The sequence below is a fragment of the Sorex araneus genome, chromosome 5 (genome assembly GCF_027595985.1).
Source record: "Sorex araneus isolate mSorAra2 chromosome 5, mSorAra2.pri, whole genome shotgun sequence".
In the NCBI taxonomy this organism is placed as follows: Eukaryota; Metazoa; Chordata; class Mammalia; order Eulipotyphla; family Soricidae; genus Sorex; species Sorex araneus.
Window position 1 is genome coordinate 188,363,888 of NC_073306.1, and position 26,015 is coordinate 188,389,902.

At 36.6% G+C, this 26,015-nt stretch overlaps 1 protein-coding gene across 27 annotated transcripts in view; it reads left to right on the plus strand.

Annotated features, from left to right (window-relative positions):
- ADGRL3 (adhesion G protein-coupled receptor L3) overlaps positions 1 to 26,015 on the plus strand; it is a 988,077-nt gene that overhangs the window by 503,080 nt on the left and 458,982 nt on the right. For 23 of the 27 annotated variants that reach the window (XM_055139571.1, XM_055139575.1, XM_055139577.1 and 20 more), the window contains 2 exons: positions 9,592 to 9,606; positions 11,908 to 12,708. In XM_055139571.1, the coding sequence (XP_054995546.1) occupies positions 9,592 to 9,606; positions 11,908 to 12,708 (816 nt within the window). The remainder of the gene's footprint in view (positions 1 to 9,591; positions 9,607 to 11,907; positions 12,709 to 26,015) is intronic. The other 4 variants (XM_055139572.1, XM_055139556.1, XM_055139569.1 and 1 more) reach the window with 1 other exon arrangement.

The window sequence follows — 26,015 nt, forward strand, 5'->3', positions numbered from 1 at the left end:
TATATCTAATTGTATTATCCATGTAAGTTCTTTAAAACAAATATCATCTGTTGAGTAATAAACATTCAATATTTATTATTTTACTTTACTGCATCATTTTTGCTAAGAACCAAAAAATATACTCAATGTTAATTTTAAGGACCAGTTTTTCTTTTACCGTTTTCTTGGTTATAATTGTTATTAGCCTTGTATTTAATAATTTTTAGTAATTTCATCATTTAAGTGTTTTATCCATTAAAAATTAGTGTAAGGCTGAGTGTCACCTCCATCACTCAGTTCTGGTCCTACCGTCGCTAGTTCTATGACCTCTTTAACCAGTTTCCTTATTATACAATGGTAAAAATAAACCAGCAGGGATTTTATGAGAATTATATTGGTAATAAAGGTAAAGTATTTCACTATCAGGTTGGCATTGGGTAGTTGCTAATAAATGAGACAGATATAACAAATCTCAGTTTTATTAAGGAGGAAGGTGATGACAAAAATCTGACCAATTCGTTGTCGAAAAATAATATTTTGTGGAATATTTCTTTAGTAACTAGAGAGATAGAATAGTCTCCAGTTTAGAAATCTAGAAAGAAATCCTGAATATAATTATAGGTGCTATTTAGCAGAAGCGAAAAAATGGTACATCTTATATATAAGATTTGTCCTGGGACCAGAGAGATTGTACATCAGTGTTTGAGCTTGCCCTCGAACACTGACCTGGCTTTAGTCACCGGAGCTCCAGATGGTCCTTGGAACCTGCCCAAAGTGATACCTGAGTGCAGAATCAAGAGTAAGCACTGAGTACTGCTGACTGTTGCCCAGAAGCAAAAGCAAATTATAAAAACAAACAGCAACAAAAACCATCCTGGGGCCTGAGGGAGAGTACAGCAGGTATGGTGCCTGCCTTGCACATGGCCAGCTGACCTAGGTTTTATCCCCAGCATCCCCTGAGCGTCCCCTGGAGTGATTTCTGAGTCCAGAGCCAGGCATAATCTTTGAGCATCACCAGTTCTGCCCCTCCTCCCCCCAGGAAAAAAAAAAAAAAAAAGATTTGACCTGTCTTCCTTGGTTAACATCGGCCAACAAGCCATATCAAGTCCATACGTTGAGATCCTTTCTGTTTTACAAGATTGTCATTGCCAACAGTTTTGACCAGCAGTGATATAACAAGATATTGAAATAGAATCTGATAATACCTGATGATTAGTTTAGAGTTCTCTCTCGATATAAATGTCCAGTGGCTTCCCAAACAAGGATAAAGACAAGGTAAACATACCAACAGCTAAGCCCCTAAACTGAGGCAGTTTAAGTCAGTGATCTAGAAGAGATCTTGGCAACTGATGGCAAATAGGGTAAATGCTCTCTTTTTTACGGTGTGTAATCTAAGAATATTTTATATATTTTTGAGTGTATAAAAGAAGGAGCAGCAGGAAAAGATGGAACAAGGGGAAGAGAACGGAGAAATGACCATCACCTATAAAGGCTAAATTATTCTGTGACCCTTTGTGGAAAGAAAAAGAAAGAAACCAATCCCTAAACTTCAACATTATTGAAACTTTCCTCCCGAAACAAATATTTGGAAATTAAAATTAGACTCGGTAAATGATGAGCTGGAGCCATAGCACAGTGGGTAGGGCATTTGCCTTGCACCCGGCTTGATTCCTCCGTCCCTCTCGGAGAGCCCGGCAAGCTACTGAGAGTATCCCGCCCACACGGCCGAGCCTGGCAAGCTACCCGTGGCATATTTGATATGACAAAAACAGTAACAAGTCTCACAATAGACACATCACTGGTGCCTGCTGGAGCAAATCGATGAACAACGGGAGGACGGTGCTACAGATGATGGGAAGGGTTCTGAACAAGGACAAAGGGCATGATCTAAAGTTGGTAAAATATATATGTAATTACATTAAATAAACTTAAACTGTGAACAGTTTGGTTAGAACTGTAATAAGTCATAAATTTAGAAAAATATGTAAGAAACATCTTAGAGGGCTGGAGAGATCCTACAGTGGTAAGGTACTTGTCTTGCTTGCACTCAGTCTGAGTTTCATCTCCAGCATCACAAATAGAGCATCACCAGAAGTGATCCCTGAGCACAAAGCCAGGAGTGAACTCTGAAAACTGCCAGGTGTGGACCAAAAATTAAAAAAAAAAAAACATGAAAAAGAGACATCTTAGAATAGTAACAAAGTTAAAGATATAAATGTATTCTGTATAAATTAGTATTGCATCTCACTTTCATACACTAAAAAAATATATTTAGGACCTTAAATCTAACAAGAGAGACTGTTGATATGAAGCTGATAGATTTGGCCCTTCTTTTCTATGACTGTATTTTGAAATTAATTTTGCTTTTGTTTTCAGTTCTATAGATTTTATTGTCTAAATGATATTATATTTTACCATTTATCTAATTAAATTAAAAGGATTTAAGCTCCTGAGTGGCAAATGCACTCCCAAATTGGCTAAGATATTTGAAAAGTGCAAAAATAGAAAAGGAAAAAGGCCTAAGACCTCTTACAAAATCTGAAAGAGTATGTTTCATAGTCATTCTGTCATAACTGAAGTAATTCAAATTCATTCAGTCTCTGGTATCTCTTAATCAAAACAATTTGTGTAGACATTCTTGCCCTTATGATATATATGTACTTGAATTTATTAACAGTACCCCTTCTTGTTTTCAGTGAAATATCTCAAATGTTATGTGGTTGGTACATAGTGAGATTTTTATAACTAGGGTACCAAGGAACCAAATGTTATCAGTAAAAGCTTTGGAAACTAGTATTTTTGTTAGGAAAGATCACAAATAGAGTTTCAAGGGAGTTGACTACTATGATTTCCTTTTCAACGTTTGTACTAGCAGTTTGTGTAGAAGAATGCATTAATGGAACTGAAAGGCCATATGAAAGACTGTCAGTTTTTGCAGCATCTATAGATCTTGTGTTTAGGTAGAACAAAGCTATTCAGAGCAGTTTTGTAAAATTATTCCCATTTTCAATCTACATCCTCCTGGAAAATAATTAGAAGGTGGTAATTTTGGAAGCACATTATATAAAGCTATTGTCAAACAAGGTGCTTGAGCAGCACTTTCATTCACTGATGCACCAGTATTATTTGAAAACATAATTTAGAAGCTGAGCTACAGAGATTACCCCTGTATTTCATTAAATAAAAGATTAATGCTTTATTTAATGAAGGAGGCAGATGCCTGTCGCAATTTTTGATATGCAGTATCGCCCCCCTAAAATTAATTAACTTCACAGATCTTTTTATTTATATTTACTGAAGTGCTTCTTTATTTTCTGGTGTATGTGAAATGGAAGAGAGTATTTTCCATTTTAACATAGTAAGAATTAACAGGACAAGAGGTTTAAAACTCAGGTTTGTTACTGGAGATAAGAGAAATCTTGTTCTTGGCTCAGAAACGAGCAATCTATTTTTTTTCTCCTATTTATCTTCAGTAGAGAAATGTTTTGCATCAGTTGTCGTGGGGTGAAAGCATTGAAAAGGATGTCATCCACTTCTTTTCTTAGAAAATACTGCAGTGTAATTCATCATTGCATGATGGCATAAAAATTATTGAACTCTTTCTAATATACTGGGTACTGGAGATGAAGTAATGAATAAGATCACTCTTTGGATTTAAATTTCAGCTTTACCATTTCTTAACCAAAGAACCATGCATGCATCTTTGTACCTGTTTCCTTGTTTGAAGAACCTACATCATTACACTTGGGAATATCAGCTTTCCATGATTGTGTAATACGTGTTCCTTTGAATTGCAGAAAAATTTAATTCAATACATGGCACATCATATATGCTTAAGAACTGCTAGATTTTATGTGGTACATACCCATAAAATATTTTATTCCTGTAAGTTAGTTTCACTGAAGTGTATTATGTGATAAGTTTGTTGATAGAAAAGTTATAGAGAGCAAGAACCTCTCAAGTGCTTCATTAAGATGACATATTTGGGCTGGAGTGATAGCACAGCGGGTAGGGCGTTTGCTTTGCATGCAGCCAACCCGGGTTCAATTCCCAGCATCCCATACGGTCCCCTGAGCACCGCCAGGGGTACCTCCTGAGTGCAGAGCCAGGAGTGACCCCTGTGCATTGCCAGGTGTGACCCAAAAAGAAAAAAAAAAAGATTACATATTTGAGCGCCAGAAATTAGACATATACAGGTCTCTGTTCCCTACCAATGTGGATCACAGGCAAATGCTTTAAAGTTTGCTTGATTCATCTCTGACATGGTAATAATGAATACTTTATCATGCATAATTAAATGAAATTATTCATGTTAAAATGGTTGGTCATAGTATAAAATGCTATAGAAATATCAACTGCTAATTCAAACGTTTGATTATCCATTGACATGTGCAATATTTGGAGGAGAGGATGCATCAGCAAATTTTTGTTCCAGTATGATTTTTTATTACTCACTCAGTTTGCCTTTCTGCCATCTACTATCTATGCAGCTGGCCTGTGATAAGGGGACCCAAATGTATTTTAATAATCTAAGCCAAATGTAACCAAGAAAATGATATGTTTGAAATACTGCCCTATTTCCATAAAAATATTTGTTTATAAATTATTTATTTTATAGCAACTTGATGTTCCTCTTAAGTGCCTTTATATTCCTATATTGCAGAAATATCAAGGTATTATTGGATTATAACAGTCTACTCATTTGGAATATTTAAATTGTAGATTGAAAATGTGCTATATGGTTTTCAGTTTAGAAGAAAAGGAAATTAAAGCTACATTAGAATTAGATACAATTTCATAGTTCTTAGTTATGGCATAACAATTTTTGGCATGCAGCAATTTTATTCCTCTGTAATTTGCAATGCAATTTGAAAAGACTTGGCAATGCTGTATATGCTCTCTCATCCATACCTTTTCTAATTAAAAAGTCAATTCAAAAGTATTGCATGTGGTGCAGATATGGATCGAACTAATAGCATCTTATTTTTCTAAGCAATAACATAACTACATATTATATCTACTTTATGAACTACTGAGGAATGAAGGGAACATTTACATGTTATTCTTTCTATTTTTATTTTTATGCAGAATAAAATTCCCTTTAGTTTGAATTTGTCGTATATTCTAACCACAAGATATAACTTGTGACATTAAGTTTGACACAGGACAGCAGTGAAATCATTTTACGGAAATATATAAGCATATTTATAGAGACTGAATGGGCAATAGAAATAGTTTGGGGATTAAAAGTGAGGAGAGAGAAGAAAAACTAGTTCAAAGAGGTTTGAAAATGAACAATGACAGCTATAATGTTAGAATTCAGGATATTGGACCAGATGAAATGACAAGAGGTCCAGAAGAAAGCTAGTATGGTTGTCATCATACAATTTATTTATTTATGATCTCATTACAGAGAGGAGAGAAGGGAGGATTTTTAGCTTGTTTTTAGTTTATTGCAGACTCTTTTATAGCATCAATTTTTTTCTTGCCTTCAAAGCCATTCATATACTTTTTCTTCATATTTTTCTCCATCTTACATTTAATAGGTTAGACATACAAATTGCTCATAAATTGTTCTTTCCTCCCCAACCATTAAAATACTCAAATATATCATGCTGATAATGCATCACAATACAGTCCTGTACAGTGAATTCAGTAAATTCAGGTGTTTCTCACTTCTCTTTATTACATGCTTAATATATAAGTATGTTAATTAATCATGTTTATTTGAATTATGAATTATGTCTGTACTTGTTCACTTAATTTTTAAAATTATTTCCAAGCACTGTGCATTTTGAAAGATGCATGTTTCTCATATACATGAAATGAATTTGTTTGTTTTCTGGCTTAAAAGGAGAGAAACTTCTCAAATTAGAGTCAGGTGATGAACAATGCCTGACTAATAGTAAATGCTAAGTTTTTTTAGTTAGAAATGATATTTGCCTTACCAGTTTCATTATAAGAATACTTCTGTCTTTGCTTGTTTATGGCAAGTGACAGTCATGACATTGAAAAGATCATAATAATGTCTCCAAGGTAGAATTACCTAATAAATCTTTATTTTTATAACAAACAAATAACAGATACAAGCTTTACTTTGCTACAGCTTATGCAATTTTCTCTGAAATTAGACCAAGACCAAAGACTGAAAGCAAACTTTTATGGAATGACTGTTGAAGAATTCAGATGAATACATTTTGAAATATTAAAATATTTAATAAAAGGGCCAGAGTATAGCATGAAGGGTGCTTTCTGCAAGTGTCACCAGACATGATCTCTGAACACTGACAGCAGGTAGGGCATTTGCCTTGCACGGGGCCAACCTGGGGTGGATTCTTCTGTCACTCTCAGAGAGCCCGGCAAGCTACCACGAGTATCCCACCCGAGAGTATCCCACCCGCAGGCCAGAGCCTGGCAAGCTACCCGTGGCGTATTCTATATGCCAAAAACAGTAACAAAAAGTCTCACAATGGAGACGTTACTGGTGCCCACTCGAGCAAATCCATGAACAACGGGATGACAATGCTACAGTGCTACACTTTGAAATATTAAAATATTTAATAAGAGGGCCAGAGTACAGTGTGGAGGGTGCTTTCTGCAAGTCTCACCATATATGATCCCTGAACTCTGCTGACTGGGTGTGGCCCCAGAGCAGAAACAAACCACCACCATCACCACCACAATATATCCATTAAGACGTAAAATTTTAAGGCCAGCAATCTTGCCAAATTATAGAGCACTTGCCTTGTGTATGTGAGGCACTAAACCTCACCAAACAACAAATAAACAAACAAAAAGAATAAAATACATTAAGGAAAGGAAGGTATTATCATATTTGCAGAATGTAATAAGTGTCTTATCAAGGCTTTTTATAACATAATCACATAATTCATCTCTCTAGTAAAATGTTTGTTGAAGAAACAAACATCAGTTACCAAGATGTTATGATACTCGCGACTAAACACAAGACCAAAAGTTTTACTAAGTAAATGTACTAAAATGTACATTTTTTAAAATGTAAATGCCTCCATATAAATTTTTAAGTACAGACATATTTTAAAAAACAAAATCAGTTTTAGAAATTCCTCTGTAAGGTAGTTTTTGAAAATATCATCTTCAGTGAGACTCCAAACTCCCCAAATTTCCCTTCCTTATAATGGATCTCAAGTCCTTCCCTGGAGACTATTGACTAAATAATGTTTAAGCTACTTAATTATGCTGCTTCCAGTTGTCAGTCTGAACTCAGGATTGTTAGTATTCTAGACATTCCATGAAGCGATCCTCTTAGATGAAGCTTTTAACTGCTCTAAAGTGAGACATATGATTTAGTAAACAGCTACTCAATAAGGATTAATTGAGGTTAATGATAAATTACAGCATATAATAGAGTTCTAGGAAAAAATTTAGGCATAAGATTTGTTAGTTGATGAGATAAAACATTTTTGAAAAACACCTAATTTGCAACTTGCAAGCATAGTGTTTTATTTATGTCTTTTTTCCTTCTATCAAATGTGATACTGTGGATTCAAAAGGGTCATTGTAAAGAAATGTGTTATTGTGACAACAAAGATATAAGCGCGGCCCTAAGCAAAACACACACACACACACACACACACACACACACACACATTAAAAGAAAACCCTACTCAAATTAACTGTCCAAAACAATATTTTTCCTTGTTTTGAAATGGTTAGATTTTTTTACTTATTTACTGTTCATGTTATCAGTCTCCTTCCACTGAAATTATTGTTGACATATATTTTATATCAGTTTCAATCTTTAAATGTTTTATTATTGTCTTGTAAACCCACTCTTGCTCTACTCTTCCTTTATTTCCCCCTATTTAAAAAAGAATTATTTTGGACTTGTGATCTAGGCAGATGATTTCTCATGAGACAAGAGCTTATATATATGATGCTACTTGGTAAGTTTGGTGGATATGTTACAATTTCTCAAAATCTTATGATATGTCATATGAAAGGTTTAAAAATTATAACAGACGCATGGGTCAGAGAGATGGTTCCAAGGCTTCACGTGCATGCTCTGCACGCAGGAATCAAAAGTTTGATCAGCAATACCACATGGTCCACTTTGGACACTGGAGAATGTCTGAACACTGAGTAAGAAGACCCCCAAGCACTGCTGGACATGGCACAATAATAATAATAATAATAATAATAATAATAATAATAATAATAATAATAATAATAATCACTGTCACTCTCATCCCTTTGCTCATCAATTTGTTTGAGCGGGCATCAGTAACGTCTCTCATTGTGAGACTTATTGTTACTGTTTTTGGCATATCCAATACAGCCAAGGGTAGCTTGCCAGGCTCTGCTGTGCGGGCGCAATACTCTCGGTAGCTTGTCCTGCTCTCTGAGAGGGGTGGAGGAATCGAACCCAGGTCGGCCTCGTGAAAGGCAAATGCCCTACTGCTGTGCTATCGCTCCAGCCCAATAATAATAATAATAATAATAATAATAATAATAATAATAATAATAATAATAATAATAACAATAATAACAATAAATATAAATTAAGATAATTTAGGTATAGCTAACCATAGCATGTTTGAATACTTGATTTATTCTTAATGGTTGTATTTAGATATTCTGGTAAAAAAAAAATCAGAAAATTCTAAAAACAAGTCCTCCAACAAAGCTGACATTTTGAACTACATCCCTATGAAATAATTCCAAAATGAAATCACCAACCTATTCTGTTTCCAATTCCCTAAAAATACCCTAACTATAAGAGATAAAAATGCGTACCAGAATTTTCAACTTATTTTAAGTTTTGAGGTATTCTGTTATACAGTGATAGCTAATATAATAGCATGTGTCAGCTTAAAGAGTAATTAAAAATAGCATGTTTCTCAGGATTGCTCCTCATTTTTTTAAAATATATTAGTTAGTTACTTGATTATTGATATCAACATTCAGATAGCATTTTTTTTTTGTAAATGGTATTTTTCCATGGTAAAGTAAAACATTGATGAGTGGGATGGAAAGTTGTATCTTCAATAAGGAGTGTAAATCCGTTTATTCAGAGTGAGAACATTTCCTATTAATTAATAGCTTTATGAGGTACATTTTTTATAAGAATCTCAAACAATGGGAAAATCTCTTAGACTTTAAGAAACAAGTTAGAGTGCATTCTTCTGAAAGGAACAGTTCTTGAGATGGATAAAAACATTCTTATGATACATAGTTGTTTCTGTCCTATTATTTTTAAATATGTTTCACCAAATTACTTGAGAACTTTCTGTAAATCATTACCTACCAGCCTTTGGTGTGAAAATATTAGTCTTCCTATTATGAATATTTTATTTACTATAGCTATAGTTTAGATGGTATGTTTATTCAATCTTAGCTTGATTAAGTTTTGAGTTGTTATTATAAGTTTGTGCTGTAATTTTAATCTTTTGATTGTTTTAGAGAATAATTTTACAAGAGGAATGAGTTTTTTAACAAAAGTAAAGCAAGTATGAGTGAAGTAAATAATTTGCTTTCAGTTTGGAAGAGGTGAATAAAAAGTGCTTAGCCAATACCGTACCATTAATCTATTCTCTTTTCTCCTTTCTCTCTTTCCTTCTCTCTCTCCAATAGAAGTGGAACAAAAAGGTAATTAAATACCTTTCATAAATTATATACTATTTATAGGCTAAGTTATTTAACAGTTTAACATTTAGTTAAATAATTTTGTTATTAATTCTTATCTTCTTTATGAACATTTATTTACTTCTTCTGCTGCTCAACTTCACTTTAATCCATTGTACTGACCAGTGCTGGTTTGATCCTTTTAACCTAAAACAACTTCATAGTATAAAAAAATTTCAAGCATGTATTTTATTCTTTTATTTTTGAATTAGTAGTTAGAAGTCAGGTGGATGGTGATGAATAGTTAATGCTTCAAATTGCCTTCATACCTATATTAGATTTTTTTTAGCTCTGGTGTGATTTCCCTATCTTTATCTTTTTTTAGCTTATGGTGGAAATTTCTTTTTCTGAAATACCCTTGTGTAAATCAAAGGCTGACTATTAACAAACAAGCTTTTTTATACAATTATGTCAATAATAGTTACCCATTGTTCGTATATAACAAATAATATTCAAATCTTTAAAAAAATTCTTCCAATCATCAATATTATTCTGGCGTCAAAATTGATGAAAGGTCTAAATTTATGGTGATTATTCTTGATATAGAAGATACTAGTGGTCAGAATTTTTCATAAAAATTTTATTTATCTAAAAGTATAATCTGGGAAATATTTTTGGCTCTTGGGACCACATCCTGTAATGTTCAAGGGTTACATTCTGGCTCTGCACTCAGGAAATACTCCTGGTGGTGCTCGGAGGACCATATGGGACATTGACCCCAGTTCAACAAGGCAAGAACCTTACCCTGCCCGCTGTATCATTCCAACTCCGTATTTTTACTTCTGACTATTCTAGATCCTAGCTAAAGTTGTGTCTTAGTTAGTTTTCCTTGGGAGCGAGGCTCGGAGTGATTTTTAAAGAGCTTATCACTAATATCAAGAGAATAATACTTTAATTGTTAAACTATGGTTCAGTGTCCACAATTGTTGATTTTCGAGTTCTTGACTTCTAATCATTTCAAATGCAGCAGTAAATTGCATGATTATTTTAAAATGTGTTTGCACTGCAAAAATATTAGAACAGTGTTTCCCATCGTAGACTTGGCTAATAACTGCACGCCAAAAAGGCTCTTTAGAAAGGGATTCACAATCAATTAAGTTTGTGAAATTTGTTCTCTCACCATATTCCTCCATTATAGATTCACTGAAGTACCTAAACAGAATCCCCATCAAAATGTTTTTTGAGTACATTTAGTTATGAATCCTCCCTGTGCCACTCTCATTCTTTGTAATTCCAAATTATGTTACTTGAGCATGGTGCCTTAAGGACCACTCTTTGAGAAACACCACTTCACACTGCTCTGTAGTCCCTTCCCTGGAGAGAAGTCAGCCAAACTTTCTTACCAACACTCAGACATATGTTTTACTGAATCTTAATATAATTCAAATGAAATGACATCTTTTCTGCAGCTTTTCCATCTGAAGTGTGAGCAGCAAACTATTAAGCAAATAATTCTTGGTTTTAAAAAAAATGTTCTTCTCCTTTAACAGTAAAAGGTACATGTTTTTTTTTTTTTTAAGTTCCAATATTACTGTATTTAACAGGACATTTTTAACTGATTAAAATCTAGATCTTGGGTTCTTCTCTGTAACCTTTCATCTTTTCTACTTTCCTTATTTCTTCTTCTTTCCTCTCTTCTTTTCTCCTTTCCCTTCCAGTATCCATCCATCACTCATCTTTAATTGTGTGGTTTGCATGCTCTGTGTGTGCTGTAGCAGTTTTAAAACCTTTTTTACTAGAAAATCCAGTGGCCTGTACTACTGGCCTATTCTTTTCCTTGATTATGATTTAACTACTATTTAATTTATTTTTGTTGCTTAATGATAACTGTTGAACTGCTTGTGTAAACAGAATATGCGTTCATTTTAGACTTCAAATTAATATATCTATTACACATGTATAAGCATTTGTATTTATTATATGTCTGCAAAGAGATGGTGCATCAGTATATATATATGTATATGTATATGTACATATATATATATGTTCAAAATATCACATGTGCTTAGGGACTTCAAAGCCAGAGAATAGCACAGCTAGTCAAAAAGAAAACACATTTTGAGCAAATAAAATCAAAATTATTTGAAAAAAAAAAGTCAAGATGATTGTTAAGACTACTTTGTGCTCTTAGAATACAGCAAAATGAGTAATCGGTGGTGGGTATATCATGTTAGAACTATATTTTCTTTGATGAACAATTAGAAATCTGATAAAATACATAAATTAGTACATTTACTATATTAACTTTTTTGCTTCTCTCAACAGTTTTTCTTTGTCCTGGACTACTCAAAGGAGTATACCAGAGTGAACATTTATTCGAGTCTGATCACCAATCAGGGGCATGGTGCAAAGACCCTCTCCAGGCTTCTGATAAGATTTATTACATGCCATGGACCCCGTACAGGACCGATACCCTGACTGAGTACTCCTCCAAGGACGACTTCATTGCCGGAAGGCCAACGACAACCTACAAACTCCCTCACAGGGTGGATGGCACGGGATTTGTCGTGTACGATGGAGCTTTGTTCTTCAACAAAGAGCGCACCAGGAACATTGTGAAGTTCGATTTGCGGACTAGGATAAAGAGCGGAGAAGCTATCATAGCAAACGCCAATTACCATGATACATCCCCTTACAGGTGGGGAGGCAAATCTGACATAGATCTGGCAGTGGATGAGAATGGGCTGTGGGTGATCTACGCAACAGAGCAAAACAATGGCAAAATCGTCATTAGTCAATTGAACCCTTACACTCTACGGATTGAAGGAACCTGGGATACTGCTTATGATAAACGATCTGCTTCCAACGCATTTATGATCTGCGGGATTCTGTATGTGGTCAAGTCTGTATATGAGGATGATGACAATGAGGCCACAGGGAATAAAATCGACTATATTTACAATACGGATCAAAGTAAGGATAGTTTGGTGGATGTACCCTTTCCTAATTCATACCAGTACATAGCAGCTGTGGATTACAACCCCAGGGACAACCTTCTTTACGTTTGGAATAACTATCACGTTGTGAAATATTCCTTGGACTTTGGACCACTGGATAGCAGATCAGGTAAGTTGAACTTCTATATGGGGGAATATATTCATTGTTTTCTGTTAACCCATTTCTTAAATCAATGTATTATATATTTTGATTAGCCTTTCTTGTGGTGTTCTTATAACCTGCGTACTTGAAAATTATTCTTTGACTTTTCAACTAACAAAGTACTATTGATCACTCTTAGCTATAAATAGGAAAATATAAGAAATGTTTTTTTCCTATGTATAGCTATGTGTTGCTAAAATGTACTCAATCTTTGAAGGAGAATTTTATTAACATCTGGCTAATTCTTTGTGCAGTGAAGTACACAATGCATTGCTGACAGAGAATCCAAGTCTATCTAATTGGTTGTGACATGCCCTCAGAAATGCTCTTCATCAAAAATGTCAAAAAGTTAGTTGGAAATGATGCTTTAGTTCCTGCTCCCTGCACTCATGTAGTCACCGCTCAGAGAACCCCAGAATTCACCACTTGATTGGAACTATTTTCAGGCTCATTGTACACATGAGTGAGTGTAGCTAATTGACATGTACAGAAATGGTTCATGATTGATAAGTGCAGGGAAAAGATCTCAATATTATAAGTAAAATAAAAACAACAGTTTAGAGTAAACATGAAATCATTTTTAAGGGCAGGGACAACTGTACAACCAGTGGGGGAAAGGGTTACCCTCTTACAACTGACCCAGATTAGCTTTCTGGCACCACCATATTATCCCCCATAAAAATCAAGAGTGATCCCTAAACACAGAACAAGGAGTAAGCCCTGAACACTTCCTGGTGTATCTTAGAAAACAGGCCTGTCACCCTATATGATCCCATGAGTTGAGGAGGAAGGAAGGAAGGGAGGGAGGGAGGAAGGAAGGAAGGAAGGAAGGAAGGAAGGAAGGAAGGAAGGAAGGAAGGAAGGAAGGAAGGAAGGAAGGAAGGAAGGAAGGAAGGAAGGAAGGAAGGAAGGAAGGAAGTTAGTTTACGTTTCCTTTTCTTTTTGGGAACAAATTGTTTCTTTTGATGTTTCATATTAACATATATTTTCTTCTGTAATAATTTTTGTTTAAAAAATGTCTGCCTCACAGCTGAATTTTCTTAGATTGAAGATAAATAATATTAACTAGCAATAACATTTTTTTCATTTTTAAGCAAAACAGTACCTAATATGCAAGTGACTGAACTTTGATAGAACCATACCAATTCAAAGATTATTTTTTAACATTTATGTTACTATTTGTTTTTGCGTTGTTCTTAACTATGCTTTTGTTTCCATGTCATACTGCTGCTGACTTATTAATATAAAAATTTTAAATAAATTCTATATTTCATTTGGTCAGTCATACTGTTGACCTCATTATTATACTTTTTTCTGAACATTTTTGCCTTCTAAGACACTAGTATAATTTGTTACATTGATGAGATCAGTGCTCACATAACTCTTGTTTGAGTGAATGGAAACATGGATAAATGATTCCCTTTCCATTTCTTATTCTAATAGAATGATAGATTAGAGTGTATTTGCTCTGATCCTTCGGAGGCCTCAGTCAGTGATAGCAATACTTCTCATGCCCAGCAATGTTGATAATGTGTTGATTTGTCTTTTATGAGAAATCTAAATATGCAGTTGTCGGATATACAACTTCTCCTTACTAAATCTAAAAGCAAAACAAAGCAAAAACACCTAAACCAAGTACATAATGGGGCTAACTCTGTTCAGATAAGATTGTTTAATGAAACACACTTAAGCAAGAAGCTGTCGTCCAAGATAAACAACTTTTCTCTGACCATGGCCGTCTTCTCATCATTTTTCCTCCCTGTTATACCAATGTCTCCACTAGTCATACTGCAGTCCTTTCCTTATGTGATACCTTGGTCCCCTTGAAAGAGCCTGAGGGCTGATGGGGCACATACGGTTCCCAGATGAGAAGATCTGATCTAGAGTAATGTGGAAAAAAAGATTCTTTCAGAGCCATGATACTTTCAAACTAAAATCAGTAATTTGTCATTGAAAACTCTTGTTTAGGACTAGTTCTTGGCCTATTAGGATGCAGTTGTAAGGGGGAAAAAATTCAAATATTCTCCCAAACTAATGAATCATGTATAATTTTGGATATTTCATTAGTGAAAAAAAGACAAGAATATAATTCAAATGAAAATGTTATACATTATTTTTATTTAAAATTATAGCTTTTAAATAAAGTTCTCCAAATTACGGGCTGGAGAAATAACATAGTGGGTAACACAGTTGCCTGGCATGCAGTCCAACATCGTTTGGTCCTGAGTCCCATATATGCCCCCCAAGTCCAGCTAGGAGTGACCTCTGAGCATAGAGACAGGAATAAGCTCTGAGCATATCCAGGTGTGACTCCAAAACTAAAGTAAAATAACATAATAGCTAATTTAAATATGCTAGCACTCGTTTGATTTGGTGGACTGAAACAAATTCATAGACAGGTTTTGCAGATGATAGTTAAAAAGTAAGATAATACCATAGTTCATATTCAGAAATTACTTCTAATACTTTTAACAGCAAAACTTGTACATTCAAAAGTGTGTGTATGTGTCTATATGTATATGTATGTATATATATATATATATAAATGGAATATTTGTGATTTTGGTTTTGACCTAAATGATTGTGCCACATTTTAATTATTTAATAACCAAAATACAGACCCTATTGCCCAAATGTATTAACACTTGCTAAAGAAGGTTTTTAAAGTGACAAACACTGAGAAATGACAAATATCAGCTTTCAGAAATTCCTAGCATGCCAGGAGATTCAAGTCTTAACTCTTTTCCATGATAATAGAAACTTTGTCTATTTTGCCAAGTGAAATTTCACCTATATTAAATTTGCAAATATAATCATAAGAAAAATACCAGTTTTCATGCATGAAGGCTTAAATTAAAAAGCTAGTACATTGGCATGAACTAACTGCAGTTTAGAAGTGGAAAGAATAAGTGAAGAAGTAAATTTTATGCATGGTATATGTGGATATGAGAATTTCAATTAGCATTAATAGAGGCTGTTCATCTTTTTTCCACACAAATGGTTTCAGCTGGGTATTTTTCTTTCGTAAATTAAGTTGACATTTTTCAAAGAAATTGCCTTTACTGAAATCTTATTAGAGATTTCCTTATGTATCTGTAAACCTCCAACTGAACTATAAATATGTTAAGAGTCGAAAGACTAATTCTAAGCCTATAGATCCCAGTATATTTGCTATTACCCTCTATTGGAAGCAGGCTATTTTTGCACTGATTTTAACCAAGTCTGATCAATAAAAAATGTATATTTCTGAAGTTTTTATGTTAAAGGATACCTACATTTTATTTATTTCTATTGAGCATAGTTGTTCTTTATATTTAAAGTTATGGGTCTTGAAAGTTAAAGGGCAAATTGCTTCTTCGTGAATGTATAAAAATCCTCTGGAATGGCATGTAACAGAAGGCGTGTGTAATGCTGCTGACCAGAGTTTAGGAATGAGAGAGACTCACGTTTGAATTATACCCCTAGAACCAATTCAATTTTGTATATGGTACTCAGCTTCTTGCTCTTAATTTCCCTAACTAAAAAAAGGGGGGAGGAATACTTAGAGGAGCATTAACTTTTAATGAGAAGTATTTAATAGGCCTAACAAACTAATACCTCAGAGCTACATGCTAAACCTACAAGAACCATTCTATCCAAATTTTCTAAATGAGAGACCTAAGGCATCGTATATGCAACCCGCTTTCAGAACATAAATTAGCCATCTAGTGGACTAGAGAGAGAGCTAAATTGATAGAACATGAACCTAGTTGGCACGAAACCCTGAGTTCTGTCCCAGATATTGTTTACCCCTCTGAGCACTGCTGATAGTGCTAGACATAGCCTCTTTCCTCCCCCCATGCCATTCCCCTGCCTCACACACACACAGCATCCTCTGGCCCAAGTATCCAAGTATGTAGCACCTCTGGGTGTGACTCCTTCCAATAGATAGATAGATGATAGATTGATAGATAGATGATAGAAAGATAGATAGATGATAGGTAGATGATTGATAGATAGATGATAGATGACAGATAGATAGATAGATAGATAGATAGATAGATAGATAGATAGATAGATAGATAGATAGATAGAACCCCTCGGCTAGTGAATTGCCCGCCGTCAGGTCCATGATCCTTTTCTGTGACAATATGTGCCTCAGGGCACGTATATTTATTCCTTTAAATGAAGACACTGAAGTTTCTCCATCCATATGGCGCTCTCAACAAGCATGTGAAACTCGTAATTCTTGCAATTGGATAGCTATTGTTTGCACTTCAACAACTTAGTTCCTAAAAGCTGTTTCTATTTTCAAGCATAAAATTAGCAGGGTTATGAAATTTAGGTCTTATATTCTTGTGTTAGTTTGGTTTGGGGGCCACATTTGGCAGTGCTCATTGTTCATGAATAAATAGAAATGAGACGAGATATATTTTTCACATCTAACTTGTTTCAAAACTACCCAAACGTTTTCAATTGAATATTCAAATCTTTTTCCGTCTTCCCCACAAAGGAGGCTTAGGTAATAAAACAAAGAGACTGAGAAAACAATGTCCAAGTTTTTCCTAAAACTTCTGCACCTAAGAGATTTTGTTTCGTTTCTTTGTTTTGAGGGCTTGGTGAGTGAGTGAACCCTCGCTGTGTCAGGCCTCCGTCAGTGTCCATGGATCCCTCCTGCTCATGCTCAGGGGACTCTATGGGGTGCCATGGTTTGAATTAGGTCAGCCCCCTAAGGGCCAACACCCTACCCACTCTGCTATTTCTTGAGCCCCAGTCCCTAACAGATTTGAAAATCTGTGGGTGAAAATTCAGTGACATGCATCAATGAATATGATTAAGCCAGATATAACTACCCCCTTGTCCCAACCCTTTTACTTCTCTAAATCCAAGACAAATTTCACCAAACGTGACTTTAGGATATACAAGTGGGATCATTCTTCTGTCCGCTGAAAGCAGTAGCATTCTAAACAACAACAAAAAGCCTAACATAGTTTAACAATGCAGATAAGGTGAACCTTCTGTCCTTATAATATGCTAATTATGTGTATTTGTGTCTCCAGTAAGAACTGTGGCTATGTAGTGATGAATAAGAACTTTAAACACACATGACACCTCGTTAAAATGTAATTTTCACATCATATATCTGAGCCCTTTACTTTGACAGCTGAGTAATGTGAGAGCTGGGCAGAGAATCCTGAACATTTTGAAACTGTCACGTGTTTAATAGGTAACTGAATCTGCTTCCTGGATGGTTTAGTTAAATCGAGAGCACCTTACTCGAAAAACAGACAGAAAGTGGTCGGGATCTTAAATCAAAATTGTCCTCAGCTTATGGATGGTGATTGCTTCAGAGTTCTGTCTGAGATGCCTTCTTTTCTCTAGTTTAATTTATATCCCTGTGAGTAGCCGAGTCAATTTTACCAAAAGGAAAAAAAAAAGAAAACTACTTGTTGCTTATTTCATCCTTGTGTATCTTTATGCATTAGCTGTTGCCTGATCTTCTGAGGAGTGCCTCATTCTCATTCCAGTGCTTCTTCCTGGCCTGTAATGGCGGCTGTGGCCTGAAGGGTATTGGTGGTGGTGAATGTTTCAGGAGCCCAGCCAAAAATTTCAAATAGCTATTCCACTGTCGCTAACACCTATTCAATTCCTTACTCCATTGGACATTTTTGTTTTTAGCTTTATATTGATTTCCAGTATTGCTAATATGGTTTCTTGTTCACATAAATGTGTGTGTGTATGTATGTGTGTGTGCGTGTGTGTGTGTGTGTGTGTGTGTGTGTTTACGATACCTTGTGTCAGCCATCAGTCCTGCTGATGCTCAGAGAATCCTATGTGGTGCTGGTGACTGCACTGCCACCTGCTACTTACATCCTGCATCCTGTCCACCTTCCCTTCTGCATTGTCTCCTTGGCCCCGGCTGTTTGTTTTTCCCTTTCCTGTATTTTTTTTTCTTTTTAAGTAAGGGTTTAACTTTTGCAGAATTATTTTTTCTGCTCTTCAGAATCTGAATAGAATCTGTTCTCCAGAGAGCATGTCAGTGCCTGGCTATTTTAGGCTGAGCCTGTGTCACCTAATCCTTCATCTAATATCCAAGTGATTATGCAAATAAGAGAGAAGATGCAAAAAAGTTCACAATGTTACTTACTGGGCCAGAGAGATGGTGCAGAGGGTAGGGTGCTTGCTTTGAGTGCATTACACGCAGGTTTGTTTTATTTCAGGGCCATGCCCGGCGATGCTCAGGGTTTACTCCTGGCCCTGCAACCAGGAATTTCCCCTGGAAGTGCTCAGGAAACTAACCCAGGTTTGATCCTGAACACCCCATATGGTCTCCCCAAGCCCACCAGGAATAATCCTTGAGCACAGAGCCATGAGTATGGCCTGAGGACAGCCCAAAATCCAAGAAAATTAAAGGTACTTATTATTTTTCCCCATGCAATAATATTCTTATGTATGCGTAATAATTAGAAAAGTTTTCAATATCATTTCTCCATGTAACTAATTGACACCCACCATGCTGCCTTTTTGTGAATCAGCATCTGATACCAGCTGTCCTATCTGAAGCCATTTTGTTGCTCATTTAGCACGTCCACCAGAGGGCAGACCAGTGGAACTAAAAGAGTTTGCTTCTGATGATTAGCACATCTAAGGATCGACACCAGTGGCAAAAATGAGATTGATTTTTTTTTCCCCCAAGGGTTCCACTGTATAATACGCTGCTACTATCCACATTAGCACAAATAAGTGAGAATTGACTGCATATATAATCACTATTGATATGGCAAAGCTTGCCATTTTCTCTTTTTCTGTTTTAAAATTTTCCATGCTGTTCAAGTATATAAAGGTGGAATAGACAAGACAGCCTGTGAATTGAAGCACAAAGGCATTTTCTTGTTAATAACTACCATTAGAAAGCTAAATTTCTAGACAATAAGTCATGACAAAATAAAAGATGAAATGCACATACTGTAATTGTAGTTTTATGGAATGACACATATTGTTACACTTTCCTTGATCAGTAAAACATATATTTCTTGCTGCTTAATAATGATTCTGTCTCTCTTTACGCCCTTTGACTCTGCATAATCTCCAGATTCTCATACACTGTTACAGTGAGTTTACAAATTAAAAGCATCCTCTGCTCTCCTATGATTGCAATAATTTAACTTTAAAATTTAGATTTTTTAAATTAATGTGAGAAAATACATTTCGACCAAAAATATACAAATGCAAGTGAAGTGCTAGATATTTGTTGACTTGAAGATTTAAAATATCTCTGATGCTGTTATAATTATAATAAATATCACTGAATAACTCTTTGAAACCCAAGAAAATGCTATTTTATTTAGAAAATATTCAATAAATATATGTAGTAGATCTATTTTTAAAACTTAAATCTACAAAATACTTGGTAATTTGTCTTTGCAGTCTACATAATTATATGATACAAATAGTCTTATTCTTTTTTTTTTTTTGGGTCATATCCGGCAATGCTCAGGGATTACTCCTGGCTCTCCACTCAGGAATTACTTTTGGCAGGACTCGGGAGAACATGTGGAATGCCGAGGATCGAACCCAGGGCGGCTGCTTGCAAAGCAAATGATGTACCCACTGTACTATTGCTCCAGCCCCCAAATAATCTCATTTATCCTAAATTTGGGGTCAAAGCTCCTTGGCCATGACGCGATGCTCAGCAAGTTATATAATAATGTAAGGCATGCACCCTAACCCCTGTACTCTATGCCAAGCTCAAGACATTTATATTTGTATAGCACAGCAGGTAGCCTTACACACTGCGACACGGGTATGATTCCTCCGTCCCTCTTGGAGAGCCGGGGAAGCTACCGAGAGTATCCCACCTGCACAGCAGAGCCTGGCAAGCTACCCGTGGTGTATTCGATATGCCAAAAACAGTAACAACAAGTCTCACCATGGAACGTTAACTGGTGCCCGCTCAAGCAAATCGATGAGCAACAGGAGGATAGTGCTACAATGATTGAGGAGCCCAGGGAGATTCATGTAGTGGTTTTCATTTACAGAGAAGAATTTTTTTTTTTTCCGGGTCACACCCGGCGATGCACAGGGGTTACTCCTGGTTCATGCACTCAGGAATTACTCCTGGCAGTGCTCGGGGGACCATATGGGATGCAGGGATTTGAACCCTGCAAGGCAAACGCCCTACCCGCTGTGCTATTGCTCCAGCCCCTACAAGGAAGAATCTTAAAAAGAAATTAGCCATATTTTTAAAAAGCCCATGATGAAAGGTGAAACTTGACCCCACTCTCATGTGAGCAGAAAACAGAAGCAGATATTCAAAACTGCCCTCAGTTTTCTCCCTTCTGTTGCCCTCCTCTCCTCTCCCCATCTGCTCCCCCCACTGTCTCCTCACTCCTTCTCTAAGCCCCTCTCTTATTTTTTTCTCATGCGTTAACTCTTTCTCTTATTAATTCAGTGGATATGTTTGTAAGGTCAAGCGGAGGCTAAACTCTGTGCTACGCTTCGGGATTTTAATCGTGAAGAGGTAAATATTGACCCTGCACTCAGGGACCTTCCAGAATACTGGAATCAAATAAGATGTGAAAGAGAGAGGGAGAGTACAGCTGGCAAGATTCTTTTTTTTTTTTTAGTCTTTGAAATATATATAATTTTTTCTTAGTGACATCATGGTGTTCACTTATAATTTGAGAAACAATGAGGAAAAGTTTTCTATTTTACATTTGTGGTAACATTAATATATTCTTTTTATTTGTTTCATCTGCCTAGAATCAACTGCTCTTCTTTTTTTCATCTCCTTTCTTAACCATATCATCACAAAAATCCCTCATAGTTATTTTATTTTATTTATTTTATTTATTTTTTTAAGAATTTTATTTTATTGAATCACCATGTGGAAAATTACAATGCTTTCAGGCTTAAGTCTCAGTTATACAATGCTGAAACAACCATCCCTTCACCAGTGCCCATATCCCACCACCAAAAAAAAAAAACCAGTACACCTCCCATCCCCCACGCCGCACCCCCCTTCCCACTTTGTAACTGATAAATTTCACTTTACTTTCTCTTTACTTTGGTTACATTCAATATTTCAGCACAAACCTCACTATTATCGTTAGGAGTACCCCACTAGAGTCAGACCTGTTGTGAAGATATTTGAGGTTTTGGATTTCTGTATTTTAGCAACTAAGTCCGGGAGATTTCTTCCAGATATTGAATCATTGCAAGCTTGTAAACCCCATCTGTGGTCTTCATAATATGGCGGTCACCACGCCCTTCACCCCCGGCAAAAAAGAGGTGAGAGAGAAATACCTTTCCCCTCCTGGGTGGGCATGGGGCCGCGGCTTAGTTCTCAGTCTGGAAACATTCTGCGAGGAGCTGCCCATGCCGAAAAATTTAGCTAGCATCTGGAGTCACACTCATGCAGCTGCGGAGAGGCCGCACACACGTGCAGCCCTGGCGAGATTCTTGCCATGCACTTGGCCAACCCAAGTTAGATCCCCAGCACATGTGGTCCCTTGAGCCTTGCCAGGAGTAACCCCTGAGCACAGAACCAGGAGTAAGCCCCAATCACAGTTGGGTGTGGCTCAAGCACAACAACGAAAAAAAATAAAAGAAAAAGCATCTTGGTGGAGTGTTTTGTGTTGAAACAGTCATTAACAGTATTTATTAACAATATTGTAATCACAGTAAACTAGGAAAACTAGATTTGAAAACTAGTATTATTACCCACTGTTTATTGAATTATTTATAGATGCTTACAAATATTATCAAATTTAATACTAACAAAACTTATGGAAAGAAAACATCATCTGCATTTTGGATGAAGAAATGAAGAATTAGAGAAAATGCCTGACTAAAATCATACACCTGGTCCAAAATTGAAGTCAGAATTCCACTCTGTATGGTGTTTCTGCTGTTACATTGCCTTCTATCAGTGATGAACTGAATGCAATTATAGCCACAGCTATGGAGCAAACGGGGAAGGCTTGAAGGCAATGTGCATGCACTAGAACATAAATTCAAACAATTAGCTTAAATAGCAATTCAGGACAGCGAGGACACACACCAATTTTAAGTAGAGTAGAGATAGGTCAATAGTACAGCTATAAACTCCCCACCAACCCTTCCAAATTTACACACATACCTCAGTACTTCAAAATGAATACTACAAATGCCAGGGAAATAGCTCAGATGGGTGTAGTACTTGTCTTGTATATGTAAGCATGTTGGGCTGGAGCGATAGCACAGCAATAGGGCATTTGCCTTTCATGCGGCCCACCCGGGTTCGATTCCTCTGCCCCTCTCGGACAGCCCGGCAAGCTACTGAGAGCATCCTGCCTGCACTGCAGAGCCTGGCAAGCTCCCTGTGGCATATTCGGTATGCCAAAAACAGTAACAAGTCTCACAATGGACACGTTACTGGTGCTGGCTTAAGAAAATCAATGAGCAACTGGGTGACTGTGACAGTGACAGTGATATAAGCATGTTGGATCCTTGGCAACACGTGGCCCCCGAGTACCACCAGCTGAAATGTCAGATCCACGCTGCTGGGCAGAGGGAGAGCTGGGATGGTCTGCCTGTGCTCCTGAGCACTGCTGGGAAGGTCTACCAAGTTAAGTAAACCAATGAACACTGTGAAGAAAGGCAGACTCTAGATGTAAAGCCATCTGCCCAAAGAAACGCAGTTTGTAAGTGTAGGTGTGAATTGTGAGCTAAAATGCTTTATATTTGACTATGAATTATGAGCCAAAATGCTTTATAATTGCTATGGAAAAATTATAATATTCACAAGTGCACAATTGAATGGGAAACCATAGGATTTAATGTTTTATGGTATGGTTCCTGGAAATTCTTTTTTTTTTTTTTTTGCTTTTTGGGTCACACCCGGCGATGCTCAGGGGTTACTCCTGGCTCTGCACTCAAGAATTACTCCTGGCGGTGCTTGGGGGACCACACGGGATGCCGGGGATCGAACCCAGGTCGGCCGCATGCAAGGCGAACGCCTTCCCCACTGTGCTATCCTCCAGCCCCTGGTTCCTGGAAATTCTTGAAGAAAAATATTTAATTCTTGAAGGATTAGAAAATAAAGTTGAGGGGCCACCAGAGTGATAGTACAGCGGGTAGGGTGTTTGCCTTGCATGTGGCTACCCAGGTTCAATACCCAGCATGCCATATGGTCCCTGAGCACCTCCAGGAGTAATTCCTGAGTTCAGAGCCATGAGTAACTCCTGAACATCACTGGGTGTGACCCCAAAAAAAGGGGGGAAAAAAGGAAGTTGAAACTTCTATTGAAATTTTTATTTCAACAACATGTAGCCAGAAACAGTAACAAGTCTCACAATGGACACGTTACTGGTGCCTGCTCGAGCAAATCTATGAGCAACAGGGTGACAGTGACAGTGACAGCGTTATTATTATATAAAAGCACGATTCAAGCTTTTAGTGGCACTTATAAATCATTTATATTTAAGCTTTTCTAGTTTCCCAAATTCTTTAGTGAACATAATAAGTTTTTGAAAGAGTCAAATATATTTCTACCCACTAACCTACCATGCCACATCAACAGACTACCGATAATCTACAATTCTATGATACAGTATAAAAAGAACTTTTCACTAAGTTTAAAACAGTGACTCAACTATTTAAGTAGGCCCTGTTGTGACAAGAGAACATGTTATAAAATGCCAGAGTTGTTTTGGAGACAATGAAATCTTCATAGAGGAGCTTTTTCTCTTCTCTCTCTCTCTCTCTCTCTCTCTCTCTCTCTCTCTCTCTCTCTCTGTCTGTCTCTCTCTCTGTCTCTCTCTCTGTCTCTCTCTGTCTCTGTCTCTGTCTCTGTCTCTGTCTCTGTCTCTCTCTCTCTCTCTCTCTCTCTCTCTCTCTCTCTCTCTCTCCTCTCTCAATACTTAGGTGTCCCTTGCCTCTACACCTTTATTCAGAACCTATCCAAAGTAAGACAAGGTTTAATCTATTTTCACACTTAAATTCATGTCTTACTCCAGAGACTAAAGGAAATATTCTAATACTATATTCTACTTGCCTAAGTGCTATTCTCTGTAATTTTGACTTTTAAACATTTCAAGCCATCTTTTCAGCACTTGCTTGGGAGAGTAAAAATTGCAAAAAGAAAATACTCAAAATGCAGTAATGCACTTACACATCAGTGTTAAATTTGCGTATCTGAGTCAACCGTCCTAATCAAAATAAAATTTAAAAAATTCAGATTTTGAAAAATTCACTAGTATTTTTTAAATAAGTTAAATTTGTATTTAATTTTTTTATTAAATGATTCACAAAGTTATTCATAGTTGAGTTTTAGACACACTGTGTTTTAGAACCAGTCCCACCGCCAGTGTCAACCTCCCTCCACCAGTGTCTGCAGTTTCCCTCGCATCCCCCCTCCCACTCCTCATCCTGCCTCCTGGACGGGCCATTTCTAAGTTTTAATGTTGTGGTTTAGGCTTCATGCTCTCAGTGTTCATTCTGTGCTTTGGCTCCATAGCTACACTACTCATCTACATCACAAATGTGCCCGTGGCCCTTGATTCCCGACCCCCGATTATTTCCCATCTGCTTCTTCATGCTAACCCTTTGATTACTTTCCCTCTACATCCTTCTCTTTCCTATGTTCTGGAGTCAAGGATGAGCTCCTTATAATCCATCCCATTCCCTCATGCACTCATTTTACATACCACACGTAAGTTAAATCATCCTGTGTTTGTACTTCTTCTGGCTAACTTAAATTGACAGAATATTCTTCAATTCCATCCAAGTTGATGCAACTTGTATGATTTTGCCATTCCTTGTAGCTATGTTATATTCCTTTGTGTGTATTTTGTACACAAAAATTCACTATTGAAAAATTTATTTATTTATTATTGAATTACCATGAGATAGTTACAAATCTTCCATGATTGAATTTCAGTCATACAATGATCGAACACCCATCCCTCCACCAGTGTACATTTTCCACCACCAATGTCCCCAGTATCCCTCTCACCACCCCCACTCCACCCCACCCCCTGCCTTTATGGCAGGCATTTTCCTTTTTTTTTTTTTTTCTCTCCTTTTGGGCATGAAGGTTTGCAATACAGATAGTTAGAGGCATCGTGTTTGATACTTTGTCTCCTTTCAGCAGCTACTTTCAGCACACGTCTCTCTCCCAAGGGATCCCTCTAGCCATCTTTGACTTATAGATCAAAGATTTAGGGGGATTTCTCCATCCCAAATCCCTTCTCCAGCACCTGAGGCAGGCTTCCTACCATGGAGAAATCCCCCTAAATCTTTTCTCTACTGCC